Source organism: Cyrtonyx montezumae, unplaced genomic scaffold (genome assembly GCF_038088225.1).
Source record: "Cyrtonyx montezumae isolate F1298 unplaced genomic scaffold, pur_monq_1.0 scaffold_18, whole genome shotgun sequence".
Lineage (NCBI taxonomy): Eukaryota > Metazoa > Chordata > Aves > Galliformes > Odontophoridae > Cyrtonyx > Cyrtonyx montezumae.
This window is the reverse complement of record NW_027071914.1, coordinates 12,731,587-12,758,710: the sequence shown is the minus strand read 5'-3', so window position 1 is coordinate 12,758,710 and position 27,124 is coordinate 12,731,587. Positions and strand designations below refer to the sequence as shown.

At 52.5% G+C, this 27,124-nt stretch overlaps 1 protein-coding gene across 1 annotated transcript; it reads right to left on the bottom strand.

Annotated features, from left to right (window-relative positions):
* Nucleotides 1-3,564: 3,564 nt before the first annotated feature.
* PDGFRB (platelet derived growth factor receptor beta) lies at nucleotides 3,565-26,034 on the bottom strand. Its single transcript, XM_065734745.1, has 23 exons — nucleotides 25,897-26,034; nucleotides 17,490-17,567; nucleotides 16,356-16,652; nucleotides 15,988-16,257; nucleotides 15,577-15,704; nucleotides 15,005-15,179; nucleotides 14,297-14,489; nucleotides 13,959-14,074; nucleotides 13,320-13,446; nucleotides 12,951-13,162; nucleotides 12,200-12,294; nucleotides 11,837-11,969; nucleotides 11,491-11,595; nucleotides 11,276-11,386; nucleotides 10,779-10,932; nucleotides 9,761-9,927; nucleotides 9,413-9,531; nucleotides 8,395-8,517; nucleotides 6,856-6,967; nucleotides 6,446-6,545; nucleotides 6,228-6,333; nucleotides 5,508-5,737; nucleotides 3,565-5,150 (listed from the first exon to the last, which is right to left on the bottom strand). The coding sequence occupies exons 2-23, from the start codon at nucleotides 17,536-17,538 to the stop codon at nucleotides 5,000-5,002; spliced, it is 3,273 nt and encodes a 1,090-aa protein (XP_065590817.1). The 5' UTR covers nucleotides 17,539-17,567; nucleotides 25,897-26,034; the 3' UTR covers nucleotides 3,565-4,999.
* Between the last annotated feature and the right edge of the window lie 1,090 nt (nucleotides 26,035-27,124).

Sequence of the window (27,124 nt, the reverse complement as noted above, 5' to 3'; positions counted from 1 at the left end):
TTTGCTGTGCTGGGGGGGATCCTGCCCAGAGCTAGGGGTTTGTTGAGCTGCAGGACACATCTGCCTGATTACTCTTTCCTCCTTTTGAGCCAAAGGGGCTTTTAAAAGGATGTTTGTTTCCCTCCTTCTTCTGTTATTTTTTTTTTCCAGGAACAAATGCCAGCTCATAGAGAACTGACTCACCAGTGTGAATAAGTAGTAATCCAGACAGGTTTAATATAGAGAAGGGAAACAACCTCTTATCCTCCCTTCTGCTCTTTGAAGAGGCTTCTTTGGAACCCTGCCAGGCAGAAACTGGGCAGTGGGAGCTGGCTGGGGTCTGCCCCCTCTCTGCTCCCCCACGAGCCTGAGCTGCAGCCTCTCTGCAGACAAGGTGATTTTTTCCCCCTGCTGATTCAGCCTCTGGGGGAAAAATATCCAGTCTGGATGTCAGGGCTGAGCTGTGCCAGGTGACTCAGATCAGATCTGGAGAGAATTGACCTGAGCTGGTCAGGAGTCTGCAATCCTCTCTGGCAAACTGAGCAGGGATGAGAGCCTGGGTCAAGCCGTGCCGGAAAGGGGAACTTTGCTGGGACTTGGTCTCTTGAAGTCCATGCACAAATCACCTGTGCTGTGGTGTCCCCCACCAAGCACTGTTCTGGCTGGCACGTCCTGCATCCCTCCCTGATCTAAGCACAGTGCCAGCGATGGAGAACGGTGAGGCAGTGCTGGTGGCTGCTGCCTGAACCTCAGGGAATGCATATGGGAACTGTTCCCGGTGGCCTTCCCTCTGCTTGCCTCCCACCATTACAGAACAACCCACGGGCTGACTGGAACAGTGGGAGATCTGCCCTTTTTGCAGCCCCTTTTCCTTACCACGTTTCTGGGCTCAGCTGTTGCCTTGCTTCTTTCTGCCTGGCTCCCAGCTTCTCTTTTGCTAAACACTAGGGTCATGCACAACGTATTAACTCGCTTAGCCTTCACCCACAGCATAGTTAAGCTGTATTCCCAACCCCACTGCAGTGGGAGCAAGGGGCAGTGAGCAAAATCAGGCAAACTAAATAAATAAATAAAGAGAAGATGGCACTCTGCAAAAAGAAAAACACCTTTATTTTTAAACTCTTTCTTTAAAAATGTATTTGTAAAAGTTTATGGCATAAAAATAATATCTCATGGCTATAGATGTGACATAGTACAAGTCCTACAAATATATCTGTAAACCTAGTAAAATGTTAACTCTTTGGTACCTTAGTCTGAACTCTGTTGTTTTTTTTTCCCTTGCCTTCAGGATGTTTTCTGGCAGATGGTGTGGAGGTGCAGTGCAGTTCAGAGAGTTGCGGAGTGACAACGTGAATCCCCTTCTTCAGATCTGCCCAGCTTTATGCAGACAGACCTCAGGCGTTCCTGCAGGCAAAACCCAGAGCCCTGTGCCTGTGGGGCTGCCCACCACCCCAGCCCCAAGCCCTGGATGGGAAGAAGGGGAAGAGCCATTTCTCCCTTCTGGCCCACTTCCCCTGGCTGCATGTCTGCACTGCACTTCTGCCTCCCACACTGTGGGGCTCCTCCGCAGTCCCGCAGACAGGTGAACAGAGACAAGTGAGTTACATTAAAGTCCGCTGTGCTCTAGGACTCTTAACACGACACGAACAAACACTAAACGTGACACCCTCACTTTAAAAAAATAATAACACGCTCAAACCGAGAAGGACAAGAGGCTTAGAACCTGTGCACACATCAGTCTGAGAAGCATCTTAAACACAAAAAGAGACTCTGGAGTGTTGCATTAGTTTTTGGGATACACTTAGGTATGTATGAAATAGTGACTGGCAGTAGGATTATGTGTATACTGGTGCTGATAACAATTGACAGCTGCAGAGTAAAATACAATCTACAAATAAAAGATATTGCACTAGAGATGGGCCCAAGCTGTGGCATGTCCCCCTTTTTGGGGCACCCAGTTTGGGTCCACCTCTAAACACATCCAAACAAAATTACTGATCGTCAAAAGTAAAAACCCAGAAGGACCAGAAGGGCTGGTTCCCTTCAGAATCCTATCAGAGAAATCATGGCTGCAAAACTGCTGGGCTCAGAACAGCCAACATTTCTGCTGGCCCTGTTCCCCTGGGTCATGCCAGGACTAGTGTTGGCAGTAGAGAGAGGGAATGGGGGCTGAAGCCAGGTCCCCATGTGGGGTGAGCTCACCCTTTTTAAGCCATCCTTGAGGAGAGTTTGCCCAGCTCAGGCCGCAGGCTTGCTTAGTGAACTACACTGGCAGGGTGGTGGGAATAGTCAAGTAAGGATAGGAAAGTACCACAAAGTGCAAGAGCTGGCCCTTGGCATCATGGGGCCAATGACAACTAGTTGGTCATACTTCTCTGGAGCAAGGAATGGTACCATTGTGACGTACCTGTTTTAAGAAGAAAGAGGAGGTGGGTTTTGCTGACAAGCCTGATCCCTTAAACAGACAGAACATGTTTTGATGTAAAGAATAATTGAAATGAATGTACATATGGGATAAAATGCAATAGGCATCCAAGTGTAGCTAATGCCCAGCTAATAGGACAGGATACCTGAGATTCCCCATCAAGGACAAGAATTAGATGTTCAATTTCAGGACTGTGGAATAGTGTTTAATAGTGGGAAATTAGCAATTCATCTGCACAAGATGGAGTTTAGTACAGGTTTTGTGAATGGCCAAAGGGAATATGAGAGGGGTTTTATTAATGGGAAAATCTTTGAGCTGGATGGAGGTAGTAAAAGTAGCTCTCTAGGGTTGCTCTTGATGCCTGAAGTATTTAATATTTTTATTAGTAGATCCAGCCCAAAAATAACAGTTTGTTAATGAAATGTGCTGATGGCCCAATGTCTAGAACAGCAGGGAGAATTTTGGTTAGAAATGCTGGAAGAGTAGAAAGATGTAGGTGTTAAGATTGGTTAGAGGATGATACCAAACTACCCCTATGTTGTGGCTGGGAAAAGGGCAGCACTATCCGAAGCTACACCAGGTAAATAAAATCCAGTACAGATCAGAAGGTATTAATGCCCTGTGTGAGGTCTAGACTTGACCCAATCTGGAGTACTGGATACTTCTGGTCACACTTGGCAGAGAAAGACAAATTAAAAATGGAGCTGGTGTGGACAAGGGTGATCAGGGTGATTTGATGTGCCATCCTATGGGCTCAAGTTGCAGTGACATGCATCCTACCAAGCACCTTGCATGTTAGAAAAATACAGTGGTCTGACTCCAAGGATCTCAGAAATTATCGCTTCTCCACAGTTAGGATCACTTCTGGAACCTTAGAAGATGTCTCCTTCCCTACAGTCAGGAGAATTTAGTATGGAAGAACAGTTGTCATTCACAGTGTGTTTCCTATAGATGATGGGGAATCTGACCACAAGGACTGAAATACTCCTCCACTGGCTGCCAACGAAAGTGCTTTTCCTTAGGTTCACGTTACCAAGGGCATCAACCTACGAAAAATCTACACCTCTTGTAGTTGCATAAATGGCAGTATTGCAACGACAGACAAGACAGAAGCTCGTTTTCTGGTTTTTTTTTTTTTTTTTTTTTTTTTTTGTCAGAAGAATCAGATTAAAAGAAAAAAACAATCAGTGGATTTGTGGTGGCTGAAATCCAAAAGATGCTGACTCAATTTTCAAATTTGCTCGTGCAGGATCTATGAGATGCACAGAGAGATGTGCATGAGTAGGGCAGCACGAGAGTTACTGGGAATGGGGGACATGCTGCAGGGTTCTGCAAGGCGAAACTTCTCCTTTTGAGAAAAAAAAAACCCTCCCAATCTCTGTGGGGTCAGAGCTGTAGTTTTGAGGTCTAGCTTTTCTAGCCCTGGCAGGCTGACTGGCTGTGCCCAGTCCCTAAAACGTAGCAAGATGTCACGGCAAACAGCTTCCCAGCCTCTCCTCCTCTCTGGCTTTTGAGATGTCCCTGGGCTGGTGTTCTGGCATCATTATGCTCCCCATAGTCGTGCTATGACTCAGGAGGGACTGCTGAGATCCACCATCCTGAGAAATATGGTGTTTGGGTGAACAGTCTTTCACAAGGGAGTCTTTATTTTCCGAAGATAAGACATCAATTTTTGCAGCCATGGGGGTTTGATTTGCCATATGATTTCCCAGTAGATGATCTGGGCTTAGTGGCAGTAGATAGCTATATTGCTTCCTTATACTGGCCCTGGCTAGTGGATTAATATATTTGTTCCCTTAAAATCATCACTGGAGAATAATTAGCTTAGTGCCCACACAGACAACAACACTGAACTGCCCTCTTTGCTACTACAACAGAGTCATTATGAGAGCATTTTGTGTTCCTGGCCCTTGCGACTCCTGGCTGGATGGGCAGAGCTGTGCCCCAGAGCCATAGGTACCAGAGCTTGCAATGCTCTGTCCACTGATAGGAAAATAGTGATTCAGTATCTGTGAGACGCTGGCTGGTCTTTCCAGGCCTTGGCTGTGCTTGGAGGAGAATCCACCCAACAGCTGGAGTCGGGTACTGCAGCTTCTCTACCCTCCAGCAAAGGGTTCCAAGGAAACCATCTGTCCTGGTGGCATTTCACAGGACCACGGTGTGGCTGGAGCTGAGACCACCAGAGAAGTGCTGGTGCGGAGGAGCTGGAACTCACTGCCGTCTAAAGAGCGTGGAAGGAGAAGAGGCAGGAGCATCTTAGCAATGCAGAAAGTGGTGTCTCTTGTGGAGATCTAGCCCACGCTTTCCAATTAAGAAGATGGTGGTCTGTGAGATGTCTCCTTCCCACAGCGGTTTGACGGCTGAGGAGGATGTGGCAGTGATCTGGAAGATGAGCCACCTCTTCGTGAGGGGGGAAGGGGATGGCAATAGGAGAAATGTCTCTAACACCCGACTCTTGGAGACGGGAGAGAGGGAGGAATGCCGGGACAAGCAGCGATGTCCCAATCAACTAGAGGAAAGTGTGGTTCTCTGTGACGCCTGGCTCAGCCCCACACCTGCCTTCACCGTGGGGAGATGCCACCAGCCCAGCTCTGCCTACAGGAAGCTCTCCTCCACCTCGTGGTGCCCTGGGGACAGCTCCTGGCAGCCCAGCTGCAGGTCAGATTCCGGTTCCTCGTCCTGCCGGGGGCCCAGGGGGCTGTCACAGGATATTGTAGATGATGTGTTGGCTTCATTCAGCATAGAGCTGAAGGGAGACAAGGGTAAAAGAAATGAGTGCCTATCCCGAGTTTCCTGGTAAGACAGGATTCCCAATGAATGAGAAGCACATTGAGCTCCTGGTCAATCTCAGCAACTTTCCAGAGCTCTGTGTGCCCTCTCCTGTCCCCAGCTGTGCTGGCTGACATATGGGGATGAGACAAGACACCATTTTGCTCACAGCCCTCTGGTTCACCTCCATCCCTAGAAGTTCATGGGGGTGACACTGCCCCTCTTTCCTAGTAAACCCATCCCTGAGTAGAGCACCCCTATTTGCCCTTGAAGCCCCCTTCTTCAGTTCTGGGCAACCCTGGGAAGAGACAGCATTTAGAAGTGACTTTTCTACCTGGCACGGCTGACGGAGGCCTCTTGTGGGAGGTCACACATTGCCTCAGGCTTGGGGTCGGGAAGAGGGATGATGTAGTCATTCTCACCCCCATTCTGGTGCACAGCTGTGTAGAGGGTGGGGGAGCTGGGGGGGAGCCTGGCATTGTTCAGCCCAGGGATGGTGGGTCTTGTGCGAACAACAGCGGGGTGGTCACTCTTCATGAACTCTTCATCCACCTGCTGGTACCTCTGCTCTCACAAGTGACCAGAGAAACAGAAAGGTCTTATGAGCAGAAAAAGTACACAGATGTGTTTTCTTTCCCTGACTGCTAAGCTTCCTTCCCTGGGGGCTGACATCTAGCTGTGTCCAGCTACTCGGATTCCAACACAGACATGTCATGAATGTTTCCTATATGAGAGATCAGCAGCACAATTCCACGGTTCCAAGTATCAGTCAGCAGCAGGCTTCTGATCTTCAGCAAGTTCTGATTTTTGCTGTTGCTGAGAAACCAGCTGCCTGGTAATGACAGCTGTCTCGCCATGTCCCCAGGATTCCCAAATGAACTACGCTGGCTGTTCAAATTAATGCAGCCCAAATCACAGCAAAATCCTCTAGCAGAGCAGCTACTAATTATTAATTAGGGTCTCCAAACCTTAATCAAGTGCTGTAACTAAGGTGGCATCCTTCAAAGAGCACTGTCCCTTCTCTGGCCCACAGCACACAGTCCCTTGCACATACCTTTCTGTAGCAATCCACCAAGAGGTTTCCCATAAGCACCACCAGCTGTGAGAAGGATGGTCTGATCTCAAACTTCTCCTCCCAGCACTTCTGCATGATATCGTAGCTAACAACAAGGAAGAACGGGAACGCTGGTGACTCAGCAGGAAAACAGGAAAAACTGCTCCTGTCATTTCTACAGAGCAGGCCCAGGGTTAACAGGTGCAGGCAGCACTTACATTTCATCAGAAGCATGAGTGGGTTTGGACATCCGATAGCCACGTTTGATGGCATTGTAGAACTGTTCGTTCATAGGGAGTTCAGGGTAAGGAGTCCCTCCTGGTGTAAAGGGGGAGCAGGGAATCAGGCTGGTGCAGAGCCTGCCACCCCACGCCATCATGCTTTTCACACCAAAGTTTCCTGTTTGGTTTTTGTTTTGTTTTTTAATTTACCTTTCCTGTTTCATTTTGCTTCCAAGTGTCCACGTCAGCATGGGAAAGAAGGAGACACTGAGTGAAGTGCTACTCTGATGCTGGTAGAGTTGGGATTTGGGGACTTAGAATGGATTTCTACCCTCTGGGTTTGGGAAAGGATCCTGCTGAAGTGCATCTATTTCTGTGGACACAACCGTGGTCTCCAGGACACTTACCTAGAGTGAATATCTCCCACAGAAGAATCCCAAAGGACCACACGTCACTCAGGGTGGTGTAGAGGTTGTTGAAGATGCTCTCTGGGGCCATCCACTTAAGAGGCAAGAAAGTCTAAGAGGAAAAACTGAAATAAGCAGAGAGCCAAGCTTCATCTACAGCATTTGTTTCAATGAGGAAGACTTTGACACTCAGTTTACAAGCAGAGAAGACCCCTTGGAGCTGCTTGACAACTCCAAATATCTGCTGACTGGCACTTCTTGGAGGAACCAATTTTCTCTTTCTATTGCAGGATGAACCCAGCAAGCAGGAGGAAATAACAGGTGTGCTACATCCATTTCCATCAAGGACAACAGCCTGAGTGCCATAATGAGCTGTCACAGTGCATATCTCTGTTCCCTAGTCCTTGGGATGAGTCCATTGATTGCACAGCATGCCCACAGAACTACCAGAGGAATCCAGAACTATCTGCATTTTGGAGACCTAAGGCTAAACTGGAGAGGGCTACAGGATGACCAGGAAAGAGCAGCAGCTCCACCTTTTCCTGTTCCTCCTCACATGGTGATACACTAAAAGGAGCCTCACTCAATCAGTGTGTGCAGCACTGGCTGTGCTGTTCCAAAGATTGGCTTACACAATAAATACCAAAATACTCTCCAGGAAAGAGCTGCAAAGAGGCCTGGTTTCATTTCTCATTTCATAAGGAAAAGCAGCTGTATCAAGGCTGGACTGGAAAATCACAGCCTCTCTGCAGAGGGGTCCCCTGGCCAGCATGCTCAGCACCTAGCTGTCATGCCATGCAAATGGGGCAAATCAGGGGGGAAACTGATTAGTTCATTGAGAGTAGATAAAGATGAGTTTGAAGAGGCTGGCAGCACCTCTGAGCTCCCTCAGACTCAGTTTCCTTGTCTGCCAAATGGAGCCAGTTACGTGCCCTGCTTTGCTTAGGGCTGTACATACCAAGATGCTCAGCACTGGAGCAGACACACTGTTGCTGAGACAGGGAAGGTGTCAGGGAAGCTCAGTAATAGCCCCATTCTCTCTTGCCTTGAAAGACTGGAGATATCTTTCTGGAAAGTAGCTGCTTGCAGGAAAGCACTTCCTTTTGCCCTGTGGTCTAGTGGTTAGAGCAGAACTCTGTGGACCTCTTCCCAGAGTGGCCAGTGCCTTGCACCACTGTCAAGCTGCCTAACTTTGCAATCCTGCTGCCTGCAGGCCAGGACCAGGCTCAGCACCACGCAGGGAAGGGACACAGCTCTGCTGCCACTGATTGGTTGTGCAGGGCACAGTCCAACAGTTTTGCTCTTGCAACCTGAGTTATTCTATAACAACTTGGAGATACAACCATACAATACTGCTACTTCACTGTGTGCAGAGCACATCAGATGCACAACGGTTGGCTGGTGATGGTTTACACCATCAGCTGGGAGTGCTGCCATGTCACCACCCCTGAGCACAGCAATAGAGAGGGGGCTTGCAGGAGAGCGTGCTGCCAGGCCCAGTCCTATGAAGAAGGGGATGGCATGGCTCCTGGTACTCACGCTGCCTTTGGAGATGTAGTTGGAATCCCTCATGATGTCCCTTGCCAGACCAAAGTCACAGATCTTCACCAGCTTCCCCTCGCAGATGAGGACGTTCCTGGCAGCCAGGTCGCGATGCACACACTGCAGGGAGGCATGGCAGTGTCACTGGGAGGAGCCCCAAATGGCACAGAGTAGAAGCCCAGCTTCAGCACTAGCCCACTTCTTTTGCTGCAGAGTCAGGAGTCATCTCCTCCACCTTTACAGACCTATATAGCTCAAAGCTGCTACAAGGACTACCTCAACTTTGCTGCTTATTGGCCCCTACATTTTCCAGACACTACCAGTTAGAATGGTGATGTTACATCACTGCAAAGTAAGATTGTGGGAATTTGGAGTTCCTCTTCTATGCTCCGTGGGATAGCAACGACTGTATACTTTTGGAGATCACACTTTCTGGCTGGAGGCAAAGAGCCAGAATTTTCTCTCAGCACAACATTCATACCATCCCCACCCTGTCTCTCATCCCTGGCCTGTACGATGTTTCACTGAGATACTACGTTACTGCCTGTCCTAGGCTAAGCCAGATCTGAGGAAGCCTCCATAGCCTGGGTCCTCTCCATTACCACTGAACAAGCACTTCTTCAGAGACTTGGGGAGCTTAGAGCATGTGGAGCAATGTGAATGCCCGTGGTGAGTTGCAGCTCTGCTCTGGCATGCCCTGTGTTTAGCACGGCAAGGCTGTTTGCAGTCAGCCATCCCAGTAGAGGATGACATAACATTGCAGCTGTGCTGCACAGAGCTTCAGAGGAGGTCAAAGTCATGGAATTTGAGGTGAAGCTTGGTCTGTGTCAGGGTTAGCTGGCATGCAAGTCCAATCACACTGATCCTCAGGGCTGTGTTTCCAAAGGAAAGTTGTTGGCAGCCTGTCCATTGCATGGCCACTTGTCCCTCAAGGAGGTCAGCATGGACAGAGGGACAGTGAGAGGAAGATAAGCATGGACATTTTTTGCATCTATGGGCCAGTCTGCATACATACATTTTTGGAAGCCAGGAACTCCATCCCATTGGCCACCTGGAAGCTGAAGCCCACCAAGTCCATGTAGCTGAGGAGTGGAGATTCATTTATCAGTGTCACCCGGTCTGTTCTTTCAGGAGCTGGAAGACAGGCAGACAGAGGTTGGTGTGATAGGGCACACTTAAAGACTGCAGCTGGTAGAAGGAACCAGCTCAATGGGGATTGCTCTGCCTCCATCAACACCAGGACAGAGAACAGGGCTCCCAGCACGAGGCAAAATTAGTCTCAAAGGTGACCTCTGCAATATGACCCATCCAGTTCTGCACCCCAAATGCAAGCTCCTTTCCCTTCCACTACAGCTGAGCCTACCTGATGGGGAATAGCTGTCCAGCTCATATGGGGTGCCATAGTTAGAGGACTCGATGTCAGCGTACTTGACTTCACCCTTCATGTCAGACATGGGCACATAATCCAGAGACTCATCCTTACTCATGTCCATGTAGCCCCCATCGCTCTCGACAGACAAAGAGAGGTGACTGGAGGGGGAAAAAGAGACTATTCAGACACAGAGGAGGGCAGGAGACACAGGGAAGGGGGGAAATGATCTGAAGGACTGCAGCTCCTGAACCCTGAGCCCCAGCACTGAAATGTCTCATAGAGGGGAAAGAAACTCTGTGGCATACAAATGGCACTGGGGATCTTCTTCCAGGAGAAAGCTTGAGAGGCTGTGCTCTGTGCTCAGGAGGATCTCAGTTGCCTTCAAGTGCAGGAGGCAGCTGTGATAATGTCCTAACACTGCTCTATTTTACTATTGCTTTTGTGTGCTGGAAGGAAGTGCTGCTTTCTAGTTTCCCATGGGAGTGTTTCTCTGCACTGATGTGTCTGTACCTCTTACAACTGGCAGCTGGATGAAGGACTGTTTCCCTTTCTTAGCACCTCTTGTGCAACTGCACTCCTTCTAGCACTTCTCCCTTAGGCACAGTAGCAACACAACCTGCACTGAAAATGCACAGCTGAGGTCTCCAGAGGCTAAGATGTGCTGAGAAACTCCTCTCTGTACTCAGTGAATAGCTATGGTTATGCTAGTAAAATTAATGCTGCCAGGGAATATTCCCAGTTGGCATGGAGCAGCCAGGGTATGTGTTAGCATCAGCCTCCAGGACACACAAATTGCCTCTGCTAAATCCCTGCCTGCCAAGAGCTATCTGGAGGTGGCTGTTTGGCTAAAGGTATCCCTAGGCAACAGGCACCCTTGCTAGGCCAGCATTTATTCTACTGGTCTGGAGGAAATGAAGGCATCCTCCCTGGCACTGCCAATCTCACTCATTGGTGTGGGCTAAGATGGAGTAGGAAGCAGGGGAGGAGGAGAAGGCTGCTGTCCAGGCACCTCTGCACGTGGTCCTCCTTGATGGTGTTCCCATACAGCTCTGCCTCCCGACGGGCCTTCTCGCCATAGGACTGCAGGAAGGTGTGCTTGTTGCGGTGCAGGTAGTCCACCAGGTCCCCGTAACGGCAGTACTCGGTGATGATATAGATGGGCCCTGGGGGAAAAGAGCACTCATATCATCTTTACTTGTCCCTGTTTTGGCCCTTGGGAATGTTATCAGATTGCAGGGCTGTGAGGAAAAGCCTTCTTTCGGGGACTGAGCATTTTCAGCATGTGAAATTTATGTTTTGGAAGGTGGGGGGGGTTAGCAGAAACATGCCTTCTCAGTTTCAAGCTGGCTGGAAGGAGAGGTTTTCAGAGTCCCCTGAGGCTTTCCCAGGGGAAGGGTGAGTCATTTGGAACCAGAAAACTGCAATTATTCCCTCTGAGGACAATTCTCACCCTGCAGCACAACGCAAGATAGCAGGAAGCAGATAGGGCACCTGGCATTAGGTTACCTCCTTTGGTGCAGGCCCCCAGCAAGTTGACAATGTTGAGGTGAGGTCCCAGGTGGCTCATGATCTTCAGCTCGGACATGAGGGCTTGCTTCTCACTGCTCCGGGCGGTGGCTGTTGGGGACAGTCATTGTGAGTGGCAAGGCGAGGAGCAAGCACCTGGGCATCATCCAGCCTTGTGCTGTTGGGGTGGGAGAAAGGGACAGTGTGAGACTTACACTTGAGCATCTTGACTGCCACTTTCATGGTGGACTGTGAATGGCTCAAGCCATGTGCTGTTGCCTCCACCACACGTCCAAAAGCGCCGGAGCCAAGAGTACGTCCTGCAGAGACAGGTGAGATTGGTATGGTCATTGAGGATAGGAAAGAACAGGAGAGGACCTTGGAAAAGTGGCATGTGCCTTGTGCCAAAGGGAGCAGCCAGTTTCCCATTGTGCTGCAGGGCCACAACATATCCCAGGAATCCCTGTGCTCTACTTGGGTTGCTCTCTTCTTGAGATCCCAGACCCAAACCATCACCCCCAGACAGACAGGGTTCATCACAGGGACCTGCAGGACCTTTACCTAACACCAGCTTGTCCCTGGGCACCTCCCAGGTAGAGTCATAAGGGAGCTGCATGGGATCCACATAGATGTACTCGTGCCCATCGGAGCTCACTGACTCGATCACCTTCCAGCGGATTTCATAGCGAGGTTTCTGGAGAGGGGAGCAAAGAGACAAACCTGAGAAGCTGGGGGACAGGGAGAGCATGGGGACTGTGAATGGGTTTTGTTAGGGAGTGTTTGGCCTTGGCAATCATTGCCAATGGAGGCCTGTGATCTCTGACATGGATGGAACATCAGGCAGAAGCTCACAGCTTTGCTCTCCCCATCCACCCTGGCACATGGGTACCACTGCAGCAGCCTGCAAATGCTGTCCTTTTTTACCTTCTGCCACAGGACAATCAGGATGATCAGGGAGATGACAGTGAGGACGAGCAGAGCCAGGATGACAGAGATGATGACCACTTTGAACGGCAAGGCTACAACAATAAGTACAGGGTCAGCAGTCAGACTCCCACCCCTGCATAGTCTGGGCAACCTAGGAAGAGGGGTTATCAGCACAGAGGGCTCCCTTCTTCCTCTATCCAGTGTCCCCTTCCTGCTGCATGGCTCCCCAACAAACAGCAAGCCCAAGGGGTGATGATGGACTGACGACCCATCACGGACCTTAAATCAGATCCACATATCCATCCCAGGCTCTCCTCTGGGCTGAAGCCAGATTGGGAACAGTCCTGTCCTCTCCTCCAGGTCAGACCTTCCCAGCTGAGATCGTACTTTCTGATATTTGGGAAAGTATGTGGTTGTTAGGGTCTGTGGCACCATCTAGTGACCCTCGGGCTAATAACAGGACACTAGGGACCTGATCAGTTCTTAAGTCCCTAGAGGGATAACCCTCCTCAGGGGTGGGAGGAGAATGGCTATGGCCAGTGGGCACAAGGGCTATAGATTGCTCCTGGAGCAGCCATTCCTGCTCAGCACAAAGGAGGCTTAATTTGGGGCAGAAATATCCAGGCTTTCTGCCTGTAGACTGCAGCTGTCAGACGACACAGCTGGCTTCCAGCACCTCCAGGCTGGAGGCAGGGAGAGGAAAGCCCATCTCCCCACCTCCAGCTTGAACACCTCCTGCCGTACTCACCATTTGGGACCAGAGTGATGTCTTGAGAGTTGGAGCCCAGGAAGTTTTGCACAGTGCATCTCAGGAGCAGGGGTTCATCCACCCTGTGCAGCTGCAGGGTGCTGTTCACGCGGTACACCTGCAGCTCTGCGTGGTACGTGGCATTGGTGTGCAGGCCAATCTCTGCAGAGTTGTTCCCCAGCAGCTGGGTGGGCTGCCCCTGGTTTCCACACCTGGTCCAGAGGAGGATAAAGGTACCTAAGAGGCAGCCAGACCCACGCACCACTGTGGGATGTCTGGCTGTGTGGACCAGCAGAATGCAATAACAGTCTATTATTTCTAAAAATGCATGAGCCCTGTCATTCCCATGGACCCCATCTCTCTGCTTACCATTTGATGTTGCTGCACGTGGACCAGCTGATCTCTGGCTGGGGCATCCCTTCAGCAGAGCACGTTACAGTCTGCTCCCCGCTGCTGGCACTGCTGTTTTCCTTGAGATCCACCACTTTGGCTGGCACTGAAACCAGAAGACACTGGTGAGAATTAATCTTCAGCTTTGAATGCAGATGGGGAAGGGAAATAAGTCCCCCTGGATCCTCATTGTGGCACCGGGTTGATGTGACAGTGAGGCAGGCCTTACAGCAGTTGTGCCTTATTTTTGAAACTAAAAGCAAAACCAGAAAGGTTTGAGGTGGTCATGGAAGAGACCTGCCCCATCTACTCTGCTTGTATAGCAGAGGGGCTACAGAGGGACATCTGTAGATGCAGATGTATCTACATCCTTGGGACAATACTTGAAGGCCATGCTGCTGGTGTCTGCACTGCCTCCTTGTCCCCCTTGCTCTAAGACCAAACATGAGACATTTCAGGTGTTCTTTTTCCTCACTTTAATGCTATTCTTTTGACCAAAACCACCCTGGATCTGTAGTCATAGGTGTAAAGGCTTCAGGCTGAGAATCCTAGAGCAAAGGATGGTGCCATCCCCTGGGACTGCACTCCTTGGCCCCATGCCTGCATGCACATCCTCACCATTTATCTGCAGATGGAAGGACAGCTCTTGCACATCATCCTCATTGGAAGCTCTGATGGTGTAAAATCCTCCTTCCTCTTGCTTCACACGCACCAGGACCAGAGATGTCTGGTACCTGGAGAAGAAACAACCATGGAGGGCATGTAGGAAGGTACCTGGTGACTGACACTGCTTGGAAGGGAGTGGCTCCCACCCAACTGAGGAATGCACAGAATTCACTAACAGAAAGGTCAGCATTCAGCCACCATCCCTTGCCCAACATCCATCCCATGCCCAACAAGCCTGCACTGTGAATCATCCCCTCCCTGTCTCCTGGTGAGGAGTGATGTGCCCTCACCTGGTTTCTGAAAGGTTTCTGTTGGTGATGGTGAACTCGCTGCTGCCCTCCATGGTCAGTGTCTTGTTGTTCTTCAGCCACACGATGTTTGGCTGAGGGTAGGCCTCCACATCCACCTGGATGATGTGGCTCTTGTGGACCTCAGCGTACACCGTGCTGGCCAGATGGGTGTGGAAGCGCACAAAGCCACGCTCTGAGAAAAGGCAAGAATGAAACAGGCTTCAGGGAGAGACACGGTCACCTCTTCACCCATGGGCTATCACGGATACGGGATAGAACAGCTAAAGTGATGGAGGTTCATCACTCAAAGTCTCAGGTCTGTACCCAAGAAGAGCATGGGTGTGAGCTCATAGGCCAGGTAACAGGCAACGAAAGGGCTGTCACCTTTCAGAGATGGACAGTCTCCCTCAAATGACATGAAAACAGTGCAGGTGTAGGAGGGAGACTGACCTAAGAACACATTGACACTGCACAGTACAAAAGAGCTCTCACACAAACTCTCAAATATATTAAAGAGTCCCAGAAGCTGTGATGGGGGAGTTGGGATGTGTTGAAGCCAAGAAGTGGGCAGGGATGCCATGGGGTAAGGGCTGTTTTTTTGCCATAGTTAATGAGGGCAGGGGAGGGAGCTGGAGGGTCCCAGAGAGAGCCATTATGTGCCATTATGGAGCAACACCCATCTGGGTGGCAGCACGGTCAGTGACACACCGATCACTTGGATCACGATGTCTTTCCTGTCTGTTTTCTCATGGTAGCCCTCAGAGACATTGCAGACGTAGGTCCCACTGTCCTCTAGCTCTGCATTCTGGATGATGAGGATGGAGCGGATATCATGGGTGGATCCAGGCAGGAAGTCAGTCACCAGCTCCACAGCCTTCCCTGCCTGCACAATGGGGACAAGAGATACTGTGTGTGAAGTCAAGAGCACGCCATGCCAACAGAGCTACAGAGCCAGGCTCGTGGGGAGGGAGGAGGAGACGGCAGAGGACCTTGGTCTGTCTACAGTGGGGATGGGGAACATGAACCACCAGAAGACCCTGAGATAGACAGCCTTCATCCAAGGATCTCCCCACTGAGCCTCCTTGAATGGCAGCAGCATCTTCATGCCATGGCATGAAGCTTCCTGAATGTTTCTATGATACCTGGTGTAGGGAATCTGCTTTGGCAGGGATGTTAGACTTGATGATCTCTTGAGGTCCCTTCCAACCCCTATGATTCTATGATACTGATGAGTGTTTGCCATGGGACACCTTGGCAAAGGCTGGGGCTGGTGCACTCACCTGCTTGCGGGGATAATCCCAGTTGAAGTTGACCAGCTCATTGCCACTGACAGTGCACATCAGGGTAACGTTTTCTCCTTGACGCACTACGGTCTGCACGGCACTGATGGAGACATTCACAGATGAGACTATGGGAAGTGTCAAAGAAAGGGATGGTTAATAAAGGGAGAGATGAGTAGACACCTGGTTCATTTATCTTAGGTGGACTTATTCACTTGAAAGTCTTTCCCATGAGGTATAGAGCTGACACTTCAGCAGAATCTATTCTTTAATGGAGATAGGGCTAAATCCAGCCCCTAAATTGATCAGGGATATCACTAAGGAGAGGGGGAAAGTTTTTCTGTCCCACTCCTGTTGTTTTGAAGGAAAGGACACAACAGCTAGAGATATGCCAAGATAAGGGCAGCTCACCTTGGATCCTGTAGACATAGAAGGTGTCTGAATCCACCTCTTGGTCATCCACGATTGCCTGGCAGTAGTAGGTCTTGTCCTCAAAGAAGCCTTTGAAGCCCTGTTGTGGGTCATAAGCAGCTGGAATGGGATTCTCCACTTTCTTTTCATAGAGGGTCACCTGCAGCTCTGGGTTGGTCACACGGCACGGGATGATGGCCTCTGTGTAGCCCGTGATGAAGATGAAGAGCTCTTCAGAAGTGATTGCGGGGAGAAAAACTAAAGAGGGGTCTACAGGAGAGAGAGGCACACTGGTTACACCACTGCTTCCCCCACTACTTGCTCCAGTATGCCTTTCCATGCAGAGACAAGGATGTGCTGTCCCTTACCTGGAACATAGATGTAAAGAGCTTTCCTCTCGGCTCGCTCTGGAGCCTGGTCGGAGCTGTAGAAACATGCATACTCCCCTGTGTGACGGCCTGTCACGTTCCTGAGGGTGAGGTTGCTGACAAAGACCCCGTCCCTCTGCTCCAGCAAGGCAGTGAGAGGCTGACCATCCCGCTCCCAGACCAGCGTGCTGTCCCCATAGCACATGAGGGAGAAGGTGCTGTGGAGCCTAAGGACAAGCTCAGCATCTTCAGGTTCAATGTGCAGCCCGCTACCCCCAGACGTCACCTCAAGCAAACCTGCAACCGGGGAAGAGGTGAGACCACATTGGACATCTCTGAAATCTAAGGACCAGTAATGCCCAGTGTCCTCAGAAGGTGAGGGGGAGGGATTCAGGCATGTGCTGAAACAGAGGGTGCAGACAGGGCTGCTGTGATTCTGCTACAGCATTGCAAGATACAGCCTTGGTGAGGACAGGGCTGGAAGCAGGAGTGACCTAGACATCTCCCAGACATTTGCTTGTATGAATCCCTTGCACTGGGCCCGAGGAGCTGACAGTGTATAGTACTGCTGACCTAAAAATGAGCCAGCCTCATAAAGCAGAGTCTCAGCTGCACCTTCCAAAGCTCAGAAAGGTCACTTCCTTGGTGGGCATGGGGAAAGGAGATGAAGGAATTAAATCCCTGCTCTGCTGGCTGCCTCTCCACAGAGACAGTGCTAGTAGTGACACAAGCTGGGCTGAAACAATGTCAGTCTAAAATGAAAAAGGAATGAAAGCAAAGCCTTGCAGGAAATCCTATGGAAGCAATAGAGAAGGCAAGGTCTTCCTGAATAGCTTCCCAGGTCTCCTGGCCTCTTTGCTGCACCCAGATGTCCCAGTGGGGCTGGGAAAGTGCATGTGCTCTCCTAAGGTGCCCCTGTGGGTGAGGTTAGGGTTAGAGTAAGGCTTAGAGCTAGGACTGGGTTAGCAGAGACAGCAGACCCAGGCCATCAGGAAGGATGGATGCAAGCAGCACACCACTGTGTCTCCCTGTGCCATCACCCATCTCCTCATCACCCCAGTGATGGCAGCATCCCCAGACAGCACCTCCATGCAGGGCCCAGTTGTGCTCCCATCTCCCTGGGCCACCACTCACCAGTGAGGATGAGGAGCTGCAGCAATGCCTTCACAGAGGGACAGCACATGGTGGGCTGCACGGCCCAGAGGCTGAATCCTGTTAGGAAGAAAGCAGGATTTAGTGCAGCACCTCTGGGCTGAGGATCCCCTTTCAACTTCTCCTCTCTCCAGTTTTCAGCCTTTCCCTCCTGCTGCTGACCTGCCTCTCCCTCTTGCTGGATCTGCTGAAGGAGCAGATCTGAGGCATCTCCTGCTGGGAAACAGGGACCGGGCTGGAGGCTCCAGGGGCTGTGTCAGCTCTTGCTCATCACAGCTCAAAATGCCTCTCCCCAACTGCAGAGCACTGCCCTTCTCCCTCCCTCCGCCTTTTTTCCCTGTTAGTTTTCGCTTCCCTCAGTCCCAGTGAGATAAAACTTGCTAAAAAACATACACCCCTCCTCCCCACAGCCCTCCCACATTTTCTGCTTCTTTCAACAAAAGAAAACAAATCCAAAAGCTTTCCCCACAAAAAAAAAGAGAATTTCTTGTGTTTCACTTTCAAAAAAATATGCATCTCCAGGGAATAATTTTGTTTTAAAAATCCCTTTTATCAACATTTCTCAAGAAGTCCTTTCCACAAAGCACATCCAGCCCTCCCTGATGCAAACTGATAGCCCAAAAGAGATGGGGCCAGAGCTCCCTAACAGCAGTGGGGCCATCCCCTACATGACAGGGTGACAGGCGCAGAGTGGGCTGAGATTTGGGGACCCCAGAGCCAAAGCTGAGGTTCAGAGCTCTCACAGCTCCATCCTGAAGCTGCTCCCAAGGCAGACCCCCAGGTGAAGCTCCGGGGAGCCCCCACGTGAGTCTGGTGGCAATCTGAGCTTGCTGGCCCAGCCCCAGGCACTGCCTCTTACTGAGTGGGTCTGCTGCCTCTTGGCCCTGAAGTGCCGTCTCTGTTTGCTTGATGCTGGGAGGAAATGGTTTTTAAGTGACGTGCACTTGTCAGATGTTTTTCTCCCTCCAAAAATTAAAAAAAAAAAAGAGAGAGAGAAAGCCTGATCTATCAGCAAAACTCTCCAGGTCTTCAGCTTACTCAGCAGCTTGCCTCTCCCCCCCCATAAAGCCCCTTGGTGACTCCTCTCTTTTGCATTTGCTGGAGAGGAAGAGAGCACTTACAGGGAGGACCTGGGGGTGGAGGGAATGAAAGAACGGAGGGGAAATTCAGGCTGCCAGTGGACACAAGCTGCCTGTCTGAGAGGTCTGGTCCCACCAGCAGCACCCTGCTCTCTGCAGGATCGCTGCCAAGCAAACCAGTGCTCTGCTGGATCCAGGCTGCAGCGAGAACCAAGAGCCCTGCAGCCTCCGCCTGCTGCCTCTGGCTGCAACCCCGGCATTCATGGCTGGTTTTAATAAAAACGCTGGTTTTGCAGAAAGCCTTCTCTCTTGGAGATGCTTCCCGAGCAGAGTGGGAGGGTGGCAACGACTCGAGAATAGCTGTGACCTCTCCCTTGTTTGTCTGCTCTGGCTGGGGCGAGAGACACGCTTGGAAATGCCGAGCTCTGCTTGTTCTGCAGAGCCTGCCCAGCAGATAGACAGACCTTCCTCTCCTCCTCACCGCACTGTGTGCTTGCACATGTGCACAAACAGCCATTTCACAAGGGATGTAAACGCACCAAGATCTTTGCCAGTCTCGAGGACATTTGTTTCAATCCTCAATCTCAGATTCTGTTCTCAGCAAGAGCACCAAGATGCACCCTATGAGTGCCAGACAACGAGATGAGGTGAGGGTGACCCTGCCCAGCAGCCCAGAATCAGGCACACAGATGTTATCCCAACTGTGGACCCAAACACTGACACCTACACAGTACTCAGCCACCATGGATCATCTCCTCACAGCCCTATGGGTGAAAATGGGGTCAGAGACCACTCAGATTTGCACCAGCAGCTGAGCAACCTCAACCATGGGGTGTCCCGTGGGCAAAGTCCCTGCCCTGCAACAATGCCACCTCCTTGGCACAGTCCTGGCAGGCACCAAGGTGACATCTCAGCTCCCATCACTATGCTGAGACCCCCCCCCCAACCCCTTCTCCCTGCTGCAGTCCCTGAGTGCTTGCACAGAACCTCCCCCTGCCCCTCTCCAGCGCTGTGACACGAGGGCAAGCCGGCCATTTTCTCTCGAGCTGTGTTGTTTATTATTCTAAGAGAGGAATTTGGCTGGGAGAGGAGGGGGTGGGCAGCAGGCTGCATTTAAAGAGCATGAGGTGTGAGGGATGGCTAGGCCCCTTGGTTTGTTTAGCCAGGAGCAGAGGAGGCTGCAGGGATGCCTTGTGGTGGCCCGCAGCTCCTCATGGCTGCCTCAAGGATGCTGGACATGGAGAAGGGCCACATCCAACCTCTGCTGGGGACGGTTCCACCCCTACATAGGGAGGGCCGTTCCTTCACCATCTCTCCCACTCCACCCCATAGCAGTGCCTTACTGAGGACCTCAAGCTTCACCAAACCCCGTTCACCTATCACAGTTCCTCCGTTCCAGACCCCTGCGTTGTCTGAACAGGAGTGCCCGAAGCATTTTGTGTGGCCTCAGTCTTGAAACATTCTTGGTATTTGATAGGACAAATTTTCAAGCTAAAAGAGGGAAAGATTTAGGCTGGACATAAGGAAAAGGTATTTTTTAAAGTAATGGTGGTGAGGCCCTGGCACAGGTTGCCCAGAGAGGTGGTGGATTCCCTGTCCCTGGAGACACTCAGGGACCAAGCTCCGAGCCTCTGATGGAGCTGTGGGAGTCCCTGTTCGCTGTGGAGGGACAGGCCAGATGAGCACCAGGCATCCCTTCCAACACAAATGATTCTACGATGAAGGCAGAAACACGTCCTGACAGTGCTCAGTGTGCCCGGCCCACCTCTGAGCCCCCTTGCTTCTGTGTTGTGCCCATTTCTAGCCCTTCGACAGCCTTAAACCATCAACACAGGTGGGCACCAGCACCAAGCAGCACCCTTGCCATCTGCTGCCCACTGCCAAAGCACACCTTGACCACATCACTTCCCTCTCACTCACAACCAAGCAGAGAAACAGCACGGGGATCCTACAAGCACTCTGCACACCCTGCAACCCACAGAGCACCAGCAGGACACGCTGAGTGCTGGAGCTCGGGGTGCACAGCCCCTTCCCAGCACATCCTGCTGCCCTTTGCTTTTCCTCTGCCTTTCCATTTCCATCCGGGCTGCGATCCCCGGCGCTCCCGCTGCGCTCGCTGGCCCCGCGGTCCCGCCAAGCAGGAGAAGGACATCTGGTGCGAATTAGCGGGAAGTAAAATACACTTTATTTTTTCTTTGTCTGAACTCATCTGAGTCATTAAGTGAGATCATGGGTGCCCGTGCATGATGAGAAAGCCCTGCATGGATCCCAGGATGGATGTCCCGCACAGCCACGGTGCGGGGGCTCCTCCTGGCAGCGTCCCACCCCGTTTAGAAGGAGAACAGCTCCCCAAGCAAAGGCTGCTGAGACCCCAGCCTTGCTCGTCTGCCAGTGAAACTCCTCAGCCTGTCCTGTTTCCCCCTGCCACCCTCCCCCCTGCCTCTGTGACTGCTTCTTTCCCACCCTTTAATCTAAATAAAACCAAGCTTTTTTTTTTCCTTTTTCCCTTGGCTGGAACTGGCTGGAGTTGCAACATCGCTCCTCTGGGGTCCCTCGGCTCCCATGACACCGCATTTACTCACAGGCCAGATTATCATCACAGAGCCCTTTTTCTTTTTTCCCAGCACATGGCTAGAATTAGGCAGCACACACACAGGGAACCCATCGTCCCCAGGCTGTAAACAGCTGATGATAAAACACAGAGGTTGGAAACCTGAAACTGGAGGGACTGGGAAGTCCTTGGGGTCTCACCAGCCATCCCTGGAGCATAAACCTCCTTTTGCACATCAGCTTGCAGATGCAAACGGGGTCCTGATGCTTTCCCCTCGTGCTGATGACACCAAGGGATGCTCAGCCCTAATCCCCCCACTTTCCCCCTCTGATTTAAGCCCATGGGAGACAGAGGAAATGAGCGACCCATCGAGCGCAAGTTCAAAATAAAATGAAACATCTGTTCGGAGCGGGGCCAGCGTTATAAATAATCCCCCAGCCTTGAGTGTTGGTATTCGTGGCCCTTTGGGTTGCGCATGCTCCCCCGCTTCCGCTCGTGGAAAGAAGGCCGGGCACGGGGCTGCTCCCTGGAGCCGAGCAGCCTGGCGCAGGCTGTGGGAAAACCCTGGGAGCGGAGCAAGGGGCTCACTTGCGGTCAGGAAGGAGGGATGGGGTGCCTTGCTCTTTGCCCCTTGGTCACCTGAACCAAGCTGTGGCATTGCACATAACGTGGGATGTGGGCAGTGGGATGTGCTCAGCCCCAGAGCTCATCCCCTGCAGGGCAATGACCCCAGCGGGGGTACAAATGCGCCTCGTGGGAGTGTTTCATGCTTTCCTGGTGTCCCTCTCCACCAAGCTGCCCACGGTCATCCTCCAACTTCTCCAGCATCCCTCACAGTAAAGACATCTTGGGGACCAAACACCACAAGCACACGAGCAATGTGAGTAATGAGCACGGGTGCAGTGCCCCCAGCACAGCACCCACGTGGCTCCCAGCCCCAGGAAGAGGTGGCTGCAACCATGCAGCAAAAGCTGCATGTCCCCATCCTGATGCTTTTCCAGCTGTGTGGAGAGGATCAGTGGACGATGCAGGGAAGAGGGCACCACAGGGCTTTCCTCGTTCCCTTCCTTCAGCAAGGAAAGCCAAGTGCTTTGCTAAGGTACGTGCCCCCTGCACATCTGAGTCGCCCACTGTGCGGAGCTGGGACCACAGGTCCTGGATGGCCCTAATGAACCACTCATCAAGGGAACAGCAATGGAAATAGAGACATCTCCCTGCGTTCTGCCTCCCAGCAGGACGTGAGGCTTTGCATTGCTGTATCCCCAGCTCCCTGTGAAGGGAGAGCAACCTGATCCTCGCCTGCAAATGTCCGTGAGATGCGGGTGCTGCCAGGGAGGAAGAAATAATTCCCAAGGATGCATCGGCCCTTCTCTTCTCGGCTGCCTGCGAGGGACCCGAGCTTAATCGCTTTGTTCTGGGGTTTTAGGCTCTCATGGCTGGGATTAGCCACACAGCAGCTCTGTGGTCAGGGATGAGGAGCAGGACCTGGTGTGCCAGAGGTAGCAGCACACTTGAGGGACGGGACCTGACGCAGTGCCCTGATGCTGGAGCTGATCCTGCACCTCCCACCTCATACCCAATGCCACATTCCCTTTCCTTGCTGCAAAGCAGGGACAAGCTGCCAGCTCCCTGTGCTGCAAGCTGGGGCCAGGTCCTATCTCCATAGGACAACAGAGAAAACCCCAGCTTCTCTCTGCACTGATGCTCTACAAACACCTCCAAAACCCGATGAATCCCACAGACTCACCACCTGCTCTCCCCAAACCCGGGCTTTAAAATCACGGAGTCCTACGCCTGCCAGAATTTGCCTTGCCAAATCAGACCATATTCTCCCCATCCGCTCCCAGACTGGAGAAAGAAACTTGGCAGGAGAGGAGGGGACCCTCTCGAGGAGCACCCTGAGCAGAGTGGGGCTCTGTTCTGCTGCCATTTGCTCAGCAAACCCTGAAACGAAGGTGACTTTCAGACTGCAAGTAGAGAATGTGCTTTCAGAGAGCAGAGCTTGAAATGGTTTATTTTCTGCTGGCCCCGGTTCAGACAAACCCACAAGCAAACATATTTTTTTGTATAAATAAGACAGTGTGTCTCGCCAGTTAAAGCAATTCAAACATGAATGTAGCAATTTAATTGGTGCCAATTACTGTGTCTCGGTAGCATTAAGATTTCAGTCACAACCTCCTTTGCATGGCAGACGGGGCAGGAGGGGGAAGGCAGAAGGGAGAGCAGGATGGGGCCCTGCTCATTGCCATAGCCCACAGGGGACAGAGAAGTCCCTTTCCTTAATGGGGAAGGCACCTTCTGCCCATCCATCCCTGCTTTGCAGCTGCACCACACACCTCCTGCTTGCTTGGCAACATCATTTCTTGGGGAGATATCACGAGGAACATTGAAATGTGGGCACAGTTGTTCCATAGCCTGTGCCCCAGGGATGAGGAGAAAGCAGGGAGTAAGGGTCAGGACATCGCTGCATCACAGCATCCCCTGCTACAAGGCCAGGAAAGGGCCAGACCCATGGGACCACCCTGACCTGTCCCAGTGCCCCTCTGTTCATCCCTGGCATGTGTCCCCATCCCTGTCCCAGTCGGCTCTGCTCCAGGAAAGTGCTGAGCTTCCAGGAAGGGCCGTCCTTGCAGAGTGGAACGGGGCAGAGGTGTGCTTGGCTCAGGGGAACCTAATTAGGCAACCTCTAAAACAAGCCTCGTTACGTCCAATCTGCCTGGCAGAGCGGAAGGAGCCTTCTGGAGCCACTCCAGCCCCCCAGGGAACAATCCCTGACCTATACCCTCCCCTCACAGCTCCTCTCCAGGGGATTTCTTCCCTTCACTTCAAGCACAAGCAAACAAAACTGCACCAAGTGCCCCAGCCTGAGGGATGCATCCAGCCTACCCATCCCCATCGAGTCCCCAGCTCTGGGCCAAAGGCAGCACCAGCACTGTCACCGGTGGCTGTGGGCCAGCAGCGTTCAGCCACCACTGCTCCTCTGCTCCCTGCCCTTTGCTGCTGCATCCAGGGAGATGCTCGGCCACCAAACACCCGTCCTGCTTCAATTTGGCATCTGCTGCTGGAAGGCATCTCCTCGTCTCTGGTGCTCACAGACATTTCTTCTTGCCCTAGTCCAGGTATGCTTTTCCTCTCTGTAATGCTGTTGTTTTGGATACCTCAGGATCCCACTAAACTGCAGCCTGAAGGAGATCAGGAACTCATCACCCTGCTGCCCACGTCCCCCAGAGCATTTGTCCACTGAAACCTGCAGTGCTGAGGGTGCCCTGCTCACCACAAGTTAGTCTTCCACCCCACTCCACAGTCACCCTTTCCTTTACACTTCCCAATGCATGAAAACTTCATGTTACCACCCCAGCAGCCAGTGAGCACCCAACCCCATCTATCAGCCCCCTCTGTCAGCCCCCTGCAGCCTTTTTTTTTTTTTTGTAGGCTCTGAACCCCCCTCCATGCTTTCCCCAAGCCTTTCCCTCCGCGTCCATCCCTCAAGCTGGCTTTGCCCCCGGTCCTGCTCCTTCCAGTCCCACAGGAAGCATTGCTGGTTTCCCCATGCTGTGCTTGCAATCTGGTTTGTGTCCAGCACAGCCTCCAGATCCTTTCCCACAGCACGGGCTGCCTGGGCTCTTCTCTCCCAAGACATTTAATGGCTCCTCCTGAAGCATGGTGAGCTGCTGCTCCCAGCCTCCTCCTCCCTGAGGATGCATCCATCCCCCTCCTCATGGGTGATGCACGGGATCCAGCCCTGTGGGACCCCCCCCCGGAAGCACCCAGGATATTTGGTGGCTTCTCCCACCAGTACTGCAGCCCACAGTGCCAAACCCACTGCTTTCAGCTCTTCACATCCTGCTTTAGGAGAAACCCTAAGTGCTTCAGGGCAAGGACGGAGCAACACAATGCTCCCTTGCACCTCCAGCTCCACTCCCTGTTGGCATATAAGCACAGGAGCAGGATGCCCCGTTCCTGCAACGTCCCCAGAAGTCCTGGTGTGACTGTCACAGCAGTGCAGGACATGCAGACCCCTGTCCCCAGGCTTTGCTTCAGACCTGCCACCACCTGTTGGGTTTGGAGGCCTCTGGGACAGCTGAGTGGCTGCCCCCATTCATGCCCCTTGGGGGGTGGGCACAGGCACAGAGCAGGGCCTGCAAATGTCCCCTGCATGCTGGCCTGGCCCACAGGGACAGGAGGGCCACCAAGAGCAAGGACTGGAAGGGGGCAGCCCCAGCTGTGTTTGGGTGCTTTATTGCTGCTCTGCCCGGTGCAAGCACGGGGCAAAGCTGAACACTGCTGCATGCAGCAAGGACCCACATCTCCTACAAACACACCCTGGAGCGGCATGGAGGTCAGCAGAGACCCCTCCCGCCCCCTGCAAAGCTCTGTACCAGACTTCCCATGGGTCCTGGATGGGGCAGTCAGGCCCTGCAGCCTGCATCCTCTGCAGCCAGCTCTGCTTGCAGCCTCGGCCTGTGACAGCACAGCAGCATCTGACTGGGGACGGAGAGCTGCCCTCTGGCAGCCCAGCGCAGCACAGGGAAGGACTTGGGGCTCCCCAGGGAAAAGCAGAGGTCCTCCAGGTCCTGCCACAGCCACAGCATCCCTTGGGGCATCACCCAGCACAGCTTTACCCACAGGACACCACAGCACACCCAAACCCCCACGCTCCCAGAGCTGGCGGGACACTTCAAGGTGCCATTCCCCACATTATCCCCATTAGCAAAGCCCCTCCTGGGGGCCCACATCCCACCCCGGCTCCGGCCCTTACCTCGCGTGGGGTCTCAGCGGGTGAGCGCTGCTCCGCGCGTCCGCAGCCGGTCCGGATTCCTTTCTCTCCTCCTCCGCTCCCTTTATCTGCAGCCTGCGGAGGCTCTGTGCCCTCCCAGCCTTCCCCAGCTGGCAAGGCTTTCCCCACATAGAGGAGAAAGATGAAGCGGGGGGGGGGGAGGGAGGGAGGAGGGGAGAGAGAGGAGAAAAATAAAATAAAAAGGGGTGGGGAGGCTGTGCCAGCGCTGGGGCAGAGCCAGACGCCCTCAGACCATCGCAGCCCACCCCGAGGTGCAGCGGAGCGGTGCGCGGGGATAAATAGCGCAGCTCGGGAGGAGGGGGAGGAGCAGCGGGGCTGCCCCGCAGCGGAGCGCCGGCACTTCCTCCCTCCGCCTCCTGCGGGACCGCTCCGAGCCAAACTTTCGCTTAAAGGCCGACAGAGCGGCGCGATGGGGAGGGATTAAAACCAAATCGATCAATAAATAGGAAAAAAAAAAAACGAATCCAGGAAAACAAACAAACAAACAAACTAAACGAGGAGGAGATCCAGCGGTGCGGACAGAAGGGAGCCGGGGCTCCGCTAACGAGGGACAACGGGAGCCCTGAGCAGCCCAGCCCGGCTCTCCGCTTCAAGCGGAGGGAAGGGTGCTGCTCTCTGTCTCTCCGTGCCTGCTTTCAGCTCTGGCCTTTCTCCCTGCTTTCTTTCTATTCTTCTTCTTTTTCCCTTTCTCAACACCCCCCACCTCAAACCCCATCCCCTCCCGTTTTCTTTTATTTATTTATTTATTTTTCTTTCCCTTTCTCAGGATATGAGGGGATGTTTAGAAAATCTGCTGCCCACGCCAGCAGCTGACTCATGTTTTTATTAAAGAGGGCCTGTGCCGAACTGACTCCGTGTATTCCCTGTGGATGCCTGCCCCGGCTGGGCCAGCACTGCTCCCCCCCCCCGGCCCCACAGCCCCCAGCCAGGCACTGGGACCACCAATGCATGCCCACAATGCTCCTGGGTGAGCATCCTCTGGGGGACTTTGGAGTGATGGGTTGTTTGTTTTTGGAAAGGGGAATAAAGGATAACGTGCAACTGGGATGCCCTGGTATGGGATGCTGGGGACGTGGGGATGGTGGTGGCTGGATGGGGCTCATTTGGGTGTTCAGGGGCATAGAGCTGTCCTGTGCTGCTCCATGCCCCAGGAAGGAACCCAGTCACCTTGGCATCTCCCTGCTGTACC